At 38.1% G+C, this 9,837-nt stretch overlaps 1 protein-coding gene across 2 annotated transcripts; it reads left to right on the forward strand.

The window, feature by feature from the left end:
* Positions 1-2,416: 2,416 nt before the first annotated feature.
* THNSL1 (threonine synthase like 1) lies at positions 2,417-9,535 on the forward strand. 2 transcript variants are annotated; one of them, XM_056334438.1, is made up of 2 exons: positions 2,417-2,508; positions 2,937-9,535. In XM_056334438.1, exon 2 carries the CDS (start codon positions 2,996-2,998, stop codon positions 5,216-5,218), a length of 2,223 nt encoding a protein of 740 aa, XP_056190413.1. In that variant the 5' UTR covers positions 2,417-2,508; positions 2,937-2,995; the 3' UTR covers positions 5,219-9,535. The 2 variants fall into 2 exon arrangements, with proteins under 2 accessions (XP_056190413.1, XP_056190412.1); XM_056334437.1 differs by having other exon boundaries at positions 2,418-2,508; positions 2,934-9,535.
* The last annotated feature ends 302 nt before the right edge of the window (positions 9,536-9,837 follow it).

Genomic DNA, 9,837 nt, shown 5'->3' on the forward strand with positions numbered 1-9,837 from the left:
ATCTAAAGTTGAATGGTTTGGCATTCTAACTAGACTGCTAAACTGTACTAGCCATAAAGTCTTAATTCGAGCTGTTCTTACCGTAAGGTTTTGCTAATTGAACAAAGAATTATTTCAAAGAAACAGGTTGCATTCAATGGCTGCAAGCTTCTGTGTACATGTACTTTATGTGGGTACAAAATTGGATTACACTGAAGTGGGTTGAACTGAATAGCTGAATAAAGGAATTCCCTGCAAATTTTTTCACCTGATTGACTAAGTTGATTTCAAACAATACCTATGGCCTAGATTCATAAAGCAATCCAGATGTTACATACAGCAGCTGTATACATACCACGTGACTGCACCTCAAAGTGAATCTGTAATGCATCTAGACATGGCAGGCAGACCGCTATACTGGGCATGGTTTGTACTCCCTTTGCTCACAAATAACTTGAAGTTATTCTTACATTCAAGAAATAAAATAGCTAAAATGTTGTCTCTAGTTTTTTTGTAAACTTGAATATAACTTTCTTACATCTGGAATTTTAACACTAAGATCTCTTTCTGGCCCTGTAGTGATGAATAAATGCAAACAGAGCTGGAGTACGTTACTATTGCAGTACAGCTTTATAATGATACTGAACATTACAGCTACTATTCACAGATAGTTATTTACAAAAAAAACAATTAGGAAAAACTTGTATTGCATCTACACAGGATGATTCCCTTATACTTTACAGGATTGAGAAAAAAATGTACGGTATGATATGCCCATCTTTCCTCAGATCTGTGCCTTATAATTACAGCACATGCATGACAGCACTGGGTGCAAACTCATGACACTTAACTGTCTGCAAGCTCATCTCTCCACACAGAAGTGAGCAAATGCAAAGATTTAAATTATTAGAAGTGCTTTGACTTTGTAATGTATGCTCATAGTTTGGTAAAGAAAGTAAGAGTGTAAAAGATTGAGGAACACAGAGCACTGGGGTTGTTTAGTCTTAACAAGAGGAGACTGGGAGGGGGAATCTTACTGCTCTCTACAGCTACCTAAAAGGAGGTTGTAGGCAGGTGGAGGTCAGTGTCTTTTCCAAGATGTCTAGTGACAGGACAAGAGGAAACTGCTTCAAGTTGTGCCAGGGGAGGTTTAGACTGGATATTAGGAAAAAAAAAAAATCACTGAAAGGGTGGTGAAGCATTGGACCAGGCTGCCCAGGGAGGTGGTAGAATCACCATCCCTGCAGGTATGTAAAAAACACATAATGTGGTGCTTAGGGACATGGGGACATGGTTTGGTGATTGACTTGGCAGTCCTGGGTTAACAGTTGGACTTGATGATCTCAGAGGTCTTTTCCAACCTAAATGGTTCTATGATTTTATAGTCTAGAGCAAGGAGCATCTGGAAGTAGAGAGTCTTCAGTTTTGTGGTTTGCTCTGACAAAACTCGAGCTTCTCTGGCTTTTTTTTAAGTTTGTGACCTATATCTCTGTAGTCATTTGATATAATGCACTCTGATGGAGAACAGCAGGGTCTTTAAAGGATGGTTGTAACAACTGTAAACATGGATTAATCATGAGCGGGTCTTTGGAAGATGTTGCAGTTCCCACTGGTTGCCTTCTACTGCAATTCCAGGCCACCTTCTGCTCTTCACAGTGATAAAAGGCCATTGGACTGGAGAAAAGACACTGAACAATTGAAGGATTTGGAAACTTAGTTTATAGTGAATTCCTTTAATTGTTCTGTTTAGTCTGTCTTGGTTAATGTGGGAAACACTTTCTCATTAAAATTTTTTTCACTGGTAAAAGTATTTTAATAAACATTGCAAAGCAAATGCTGGGGTGCTAGCAGCTAGATTGAATCTTTAAAATGTAGTTATTAGAACCATTTTGGTTATGTGTTGCAGTGTCAGGAGAAAGAAGAACTTGCAGCTTAGTCAACCATCTCTCTGTATTGCATACTGTAGCAACCAAAATAATTTTTAAAAATGGTGATTTTATATATATATATTTCAAAAGCATGTTTTTATTTTGTATATATTATTTTTTTAGAGTTGATGAGCAAGCAGTGGGTTGGATTTTTAAATCTAAAATTTTATTAATTTCATAAACGGAAGTTCAGTATTGCTTTTCTTCAAGCATCTTTAGTCATTAAGAATGAAAAATTAATAGTAACAAAGTGCTTCTGCTTTGCCTACCTAAAATGAGAAATGAATCTATAGGGATTTTCTGTGTAAATTTATGTTTAGTCCCTGGGCCCCCCCTCCAGTTTTACGGAGATTTTGAAAGTCCTTCCCACTTTGTTGAGAGCTGCTTGCTTAATCTTTGCTGGAGATCCAACTTTCCTAGGGATTTTTTTTGAGGTTATAGTGTCTTCATGATGTATTTTCTCTCTGTCTCACTTTACACAATCTACACTCAATACAATTCCATTGTAGGAGTTCTTCACAAATCGTGTGCTTGGTTTGCCGCCCCTTCAGAAGAGAACTGGATGCAGCTCTTCCAGCCTGCCTTGCTCTTGCACAAGTCTGTGAGTTTTCTGTGTATTTAAGTGGGTTTTATTCAGAAGGAAAGTATAAGAAATCAAAGGTATCTTGGGAGGTGGGACATGCATATTTTTAAGGTTTTGATTACAAGAAGGTTAATCTTCCTTATTTGTTAATGTGTACTTAAAATAAGTCTACTAGAGGAAAAACTAATTGGTTTTGCATGTGTAGTGTTAGGCTTGGGTGTCCTCATTGGGGATGTAGACTGTTTGAAGTTAGATTTGTCAGTGGAAGTGAGCTGGAACTATGCAGGAGAGGAAAATGAGTCTTACTCTGAAAAATACCTCCTTGGCTCTCATGAAGTCATAACTGGATTTATGTTTGAATTCTTGTTCTGAATTTCATAATTTTTAGGTTTTTTTCCTAGATGTTTGCTGAAGGACTAATTACTGTTTTTTTCTCTTTGAAGCAGTTGGGTGGATTGCCAAGTTGGCTTGGGTAAAAAACCCAAACAAAACAACACAGCAGAAGATGTTTCACGTTGTTCAATGTCAGCCTTTAAGGCTTTTAACCCAAAACAGTCTTTCTGGCATGTGTTTAAAACTGATGCTTTCAAGACCTGTTGCATTTGCACAGATATGGAAGTCATGGTTCTCAAGCCATTCTCTTGTTGGAAACAAAAATATTATCCTGATGGGACTTCCGGGTGCTGGGAAAACAACGACTGGGAGAATAGTAGGTCAGAAGCTAGACTGCCCTGTCATAGACATAGATGACGATGTCCTTGAAACAACCTGGAATATGAGTGTGTCGGAAAAACTGCAGGATGTTGGTAATGAGCAATTTTTAGAGGAGGAAGGAAAAGTCCTGTTGACATTTTCAGCATCTGGAAGTGTCATTTCCCTTACTGGGTCCAATCCAATGCATGCTGCTGGCATGCAGCATATGAAAAAAAATGGGATAGTTGTGTATCTGGATGTGCCCACAGCAGTCATTATGAGCAGGCTGAAATCGATGAAAGTGGATCGCATTGTGGGCCAGTCTCCTGGTATTTCTCTCAAGGACATACTTCAGTTTAGGAAGCAGTTCTACAAAAAGTGGTATGACATCCGTGTTCTTTGTGGAGGGGATATTGCAGCAGAGATTGTAGCAGAAAAAGTACTTGATGCCGTGAAGAGATACCAAAACTCGGAACTGGAAACTTTCATTTCAACTAGATCTAGTAGGTCTGGAAGAAGTATGGAAAAAGACTCTCATAATTATTTCAGTGATGTTGTTATTCAGGGCTTAGCCCCTGACGGAGGACTCTTTGTTCCTGAGAGAGGACTTCCCAGATTCACTGCTGGAGAATGGCAAGGCCTAATAGAAGCAACTTACATTGAAAGAGCCCAGGTGATACTAGAAAGATGCATACATCCTGCTGATGTTCCTGCTTCTAAGCTGGCAGAAATTATTGGAACTGCTTATGGAGAAAACTTTACTTGTTCTAAAATTGCTCCAGTTAGACATCTGGCAGGCAATCAGTTTCTCCTTGAGTTATTTCATGGCCCAACAGCATCATTTAAAGATTTTGCATTACAGATGGTGCCACATATATTTGCATACTGCATTCCCAGAAGCTGCAATTACTTGGTTCTGGTAGCTACTTCGGGTGACACAGGGAGTGCTGTCCTAGATGGCTTTAGTCGCCTCCATGACACTGACAAACAGAGAATTGCTGTGATTAATTTTTTTCCTGAGGATGGAGTAAGCCCAATTCAAAAATCACAGATGATTGGCTGTCAGAAAGAAAATGCTTGGTCAATAGGTGTCAAATCTGATTTTGATTTTTGCCAGACAGCTATAAAGCAAATCTTTACTAATTCTGATTATACTGGCTTTCTTACGGTAGAATATGGAACAGCTTTAGCTGCAGCAAACTCCATAAACTGGGCACGACTGCTTCCTCAGATAGTTTATCATGCTTCTGCATACCTTGATCTTGTTCATCAGGGTATTATTCCTTTTGGAAGCCCTGTAGATGTTTGCATTCCTACAGGAAACTTTGGCAACATACTAGCGGCTTTGTATGCTAAAATGATGGGAATTCCTATTAGAAAATGTATTTGTGCTTCCAATGAAAACAATGTTTTGACTGACTTCGTAAGAACAGGTGTTTATGATTTGAGGGGAAGAAAATTAATTCCCACATTTTCACCAGCAGTAGATATTTTGAAGTCCTCCAATCTCGAGCGATACTTGCACCTGATTGCTAATGAGGATGGACAACTGGTGACACAATTATATAACCAGCTGGAAAATAAGGGCCACTTCCAGCTACGGAAAGATCTACTTGAAAAGCTTCAGCGAGACTTGGTGGCTGGGTGGTGCTCTGAGGAGGACTGTCTGGCTGCCATTCACTCTGTATACAGTACTACAGGATATATTTTGGATACACACACAGCTGTTGCTAAAGTAGTTGCAGATCGATTACAAGATAGAACTTGTCCAATTATTATTTCATCTACGGCTCATTATTCTAAGTTTGCACCTGCTATCTTGAGGGCCTTGAGGATTGCAGAAATAAACCAGAATCCCTTAAGTCAGCTTTACTTGCTGAGTTCTTACAGCCCTCTGCCTCCAGTCCACTGGGGCCTGTTAGAGACCTTGAAAAAGAAGGGAAGTGAGGAACACCAGGTCTGTGCTGCTGATATGAGTATGCTAATGTCCTGTATAGAAACCTTAATTCAGAATCGATTTATGAAAGTTTTCTGAGCAACTGATCAGATGTCCACTGTGTCAATTGTGATACGTTCTTAACAAGCTGCATGTTTTAATAAAGCCATGATTCATCTGGCCTGTGTCCAGTCCACAGCATAACGTCTGCAGTTTTATACTCTGTTGTCAAGTTTTCGACAGTATTTGTAAGTAACACATGTGAGATTTCTAGTAGTGGTGAAAGGTTGTGAATTGAGAATTTATAAAAAACTGGAATACTTTTTTGCGGGTCATATGTAGCAGAGACACTAGTACTGCTGGCTTTCTTTGGCAGTGCTGTCTCCTTCACAAGCCTGAAGCGTTCTCCATGGAAGGAGGAAGATAATGAAGTATGACCGACCTTTCTGAAACTAACAGCTCTGGTTTTGTTGCAAGAATGATGTGATCATTTGGTCAGTGGGTGATTAGTTAAACTTGAACTCACTTCACTTAGGACACTGGAACATGATAAGGTACTGTAATGATGTTCGTATATTACTAATGAGGGTTGATTTCACTACAAAGATTGAAGTATACTTGTATTGTTAATCCTTGAACCATCCAATCTGGTAGTATGTTATCGTCTATGTTATACATATCGTATATGTATTGTGAGGCCAGCATTTATGTAAAAAAATCTGGTAATTTTGGTTTTTACGCTTTTTCTCCCAGATATTTTCCTGTATAAAATAGAATCCTTTGTTTAATATTTTTAATATTTTTTCAGATGTGACTCTTCCTCCGGTGTGTTGTAGTCTCTTTCCTGTATCTTTTCTATTGGAACTTTCAACTTTAGAATCCTTTTTTAATGCTATAGAAGAATTTGCTAGTAGTAGCAGCAGTCTCCTTAAATAAGAACCAGACTTCACCATTTATTTACATTTATTTCTTGTATTCTAAGTTTTTAGAATGTAAGTTTTATCTTTGAGGTCATACAGCTTTCTTGTTCTAATAACTTCTGTTTTCATATTTTTCTTAAATCTTCTTGACATTCTATTCTATTCATACTTCGCTTGACTTAGTGTAAGAAAGAAGCTTCCCAAAGTACTTGGCATCCCATCAAGGAAAGCGAAGGATGAATTCTAGTGTGTGGAAAATGTGATAGCATCAGAGGTATTAATTGTGTAACCTAAAATAAATCTACGTTAGCAATCTGGTTTTGCTAATGACAGGCTCCTTATTGGGTTTTAGCATTAAAAAAACAATAGAGCAGTTTGTCCTAGGAGATCATGTGGTTATGGACAAACATATTCTGCTAACTGTAGATGGTATTTGGCAAGGACGTAAAATATAACTACATTTCATGCTAAGAGAAATGGTAAAATGATGTATTGGCAAGTTTTGAATGGCATGCAGTTAGAGGTAAAGAGCTAAGAGTCATCAGGTGTGAGGACATACAACTATGGGAGGTTGTGTTTCCCACCAAGATTCAAATAGGGAAGGTGTTGGCAAGAGAGATGGTAATTGATAACATTTTTTGCCTCTTTGAGAAGCGACATCTAGATACCAGGACTCATTTGGGGCTTTGAACTGTTGCCATATCTGCCAGCTTCCTTTGTGTGTCTGCTTGTACTTTTTGCCACATTAGGGTTAAGAAGATGTCATCTAGCAAACTGTTTTAAAGACTTGTCATTTCTTCCAGTGTAAGATAAAAAGACCCAAGCATGATGTGCATTTGCCACAGTGAATACATTATACAATAAAATTTAATGTAGGTGGTAGTAAAGGTGTGACACAGTAACTTTCTAGATTCCGCCATTCTTGGATGCCTTTTTAGGACCTTTCTAGTTCTTTTCTGTGCTAGGTCCTTGTTCACTATTTCTGCAGTAACTTTGGAAAATAATTTTTTATTTTCACAGAATCACAGAACAGCCCAGGTTGGAAGGGACCTGAAAACATCAATCTGGCCCAATCTTTCATGGGAAAGGGAGCCTAGATGAGATGAGCTAGCACCCTGCCCAGTCACATCTTAAAAACTTCCAGCGATGGGGACTCTTATCACATCCCTGGGGAGGTTGTTCCAGTGATGGAGTGTTCTTGTTGTGAAAAATTTCTTTATATCAAGATGAAACTTCTCCTGGTGCAACTGATAGCTGTTTTCTCTTGTCATCTCTGTGTGGCTACTTGTGAAGAGAGCACCTCCATCCTCTAGAAGCCACCATTTAAGTACTGGAAAATTGTGATGAGGTGCCATTTTGTTCTGCAGGGTGATAAGGCCCGGAGTCTCATTCAGGTTCTCCTCATAGGGCAAGAGGAATTTTAATCATTTTCCAGACACAGCATGAGAAAGACCATAAATACGGAATTAAAAAAATAATCAGAGTTCTGTAAGGACAATATAGCATACTGCCAAAAAAGCAGCATTGCTTGTGTGGGTGATAAGTGCACATCCACCATGTATTTCTGTATGTTTCAGACTGATTCTTAACAGTAGTTCCACGTGGAAAAAAAATAATGCTTTCTCTGGGTGTGCTCAGTACAAAACCAAAATTCTATATCCTTAAAGTAACCAAACCGAAACAAAACCCCCAAACAAACCAGACTGCCTGAGTTACCGGAACAGGAGGTGATTTCAGCATAAGATCTCTGTGGAAATCCTGCAGTACCTGGTTCCATGGGGCTCAATGCCATTACATCTCATAGGGCCATTTGTTGTGCACTGCTATGATACTTTCCAGAAATGTCCACAAAGAAGAGCTTGTTTTCATAGAAGGTACCTAAAAGAGAAAAGCTGAGATTCTAAACAAGATTAGTCTAGAAGCCAACATTCTGCCTTGAGTTAGCTCATTATTAGATAAAACAGAACTAAACCGAGGATTTATTTTGGCATGACTCAAACAATCAATATTTCAAAGTTCATGGCAGTAACTCAAGCTTGGCTTGAAGGGGAAAGTATTAGTAAAATTTCTAGTTGCTATTTGCATAGCACATGAGCCATTGTAACAGCTGATGAATAAGGAAATGAGCAATTACAGGCTTTAAATGTGGACTTAAGGTGTATAAAGGCAGGGGTTAAAGAGCACATAGGGTATTAGTACATTTCTTAGAATGTCTAAAGGCTTTTACAATACAGTATTTACTAGTTTTTAAAAATCATAAGTTAATTTTTGGACTTCTTATAACTTCATTGAACTATTTTTGTGCACCACATTTGCTTGTGGATTCTGGTAACGGGCACCTTAAAACGCTGCAGTAGTGTTGCGATCCTGGATGTACACAGTATCTGTGGTCTGGTGCTAATGCTATGTTGTGGTAGCTGTAATGTACAGTCTTCTGGTTTGCCTTGTCCTGCAGGGCCTGGAAGAATGCAAGAGAAAAAGTTTCCAAGTTTCCAGCATACTCAGTATAGCTGGCTGCAGGAGCGTAGGATAGTGAGGGAAGCAATCCTGCTTTCTCAGCCCAGCTTTTCTGAATGTCAGTCAGCAAAATACTGTGGTTCAATATTCTGCTACTGTTACTGTACTTTTTTTCACTACTGTCAGTGTTATGAAAGGTTCAAAAGACATTACTGAATAAGAGTGGACACAAGTGCCATTTTTTTTGTCTTTTGCAGACATCAGGCATGCTGTTGTCATGCAATGTTTTATATTAACTTCTTAAGGTAAAAGTGATAGGCTAGTGATACACAAAAGCAAATCAGCATGGTGATGGTTAGCAGGATTGTTTAAGCGTTTTAGGCTTGGTGTATATGCAGTTTGCCCCTATTTGTCTAAAGATAGGATGTTGCAATCTAAATCAACATAAGCCAGGTCTGCAGAGAGTGTGAACATGCATATATACACATTTCTACTAGCTTTGTTGACCTGGAGTAATAGCATAGCTTTAGTTAAGCTTTTATTCTTCTGTATAGGTAAATCTTTGCTGAACACTGATATTACATGAAAAACCTTAAGGACAAAAATAACAAATGTAAGGACAAATGTAATGCCTATGTTTACACTTTTTATTATAAGACTGTTTGTATGAAAAATACTTTGTTTTGCTTACAGCTGCTCATTACTTGCCTTTAGTCAGAGTCCTGCTTCTCAAGGTGACAGTGGTTTGAGTTAAAGGCTGAATAGAGCAGATAAGGATAACTTCAGAAGATAATTTTGTTTTCTTAGTATCTTACAATTTAGAAAGAATTGCAATTTATGTTTTTGAGGTGATGGAATATTTTAGCAGTAACAACTCTAAAGGGAAGGTTCTTCTTTTTCAAGAGGTCAACTCTGTTCTTCAAGCACATCAAGAACACACATTGTTATCAAGTATATCATGTTTGGCGTGCCTGAAGTATGTATTAGTCACTTGTATCCACTGTATTTTCTTTAAATAAATACTGCAGGATCCACTCTATAGCACTTTATTTGCAAGTATGTTCATAGTATCAGTGTGATATTAAGAAAATCTACTAAAAGAAGTGGTTTCAGAATTTTATATTCTTAAATCTTGAAAGACTTGTTGAGTCCTGTGTTTACTTGGAAGTTAGGTGCATAGTAAACAATCTAGTAATTCCCTTTGTTGAGACTGACATATTAGTGAGATAATTTGCATTATCCTGGGAGGAAAGTACCTTACAAAAAAGTAAACCCACATCAAAAATAGCAAATGGCTAAACATTCTGTTTATATTGCACCACAGACTTGTTTGGTGCTGCA

Source organism: Falco biarmicus, chromosome 4 (genome assembly GCF_023638135.1).
Source record: "Falco biarmicus isolate bFalBia1 chromosome 4, bFalBia1.pri, whole genome shotgun sequence".
Lineage (NCBI taxonomy): Eukaryota > Metazoa > Chordata > Aves > Falconiformes > Falconidae > Falco > Falco biarmicus.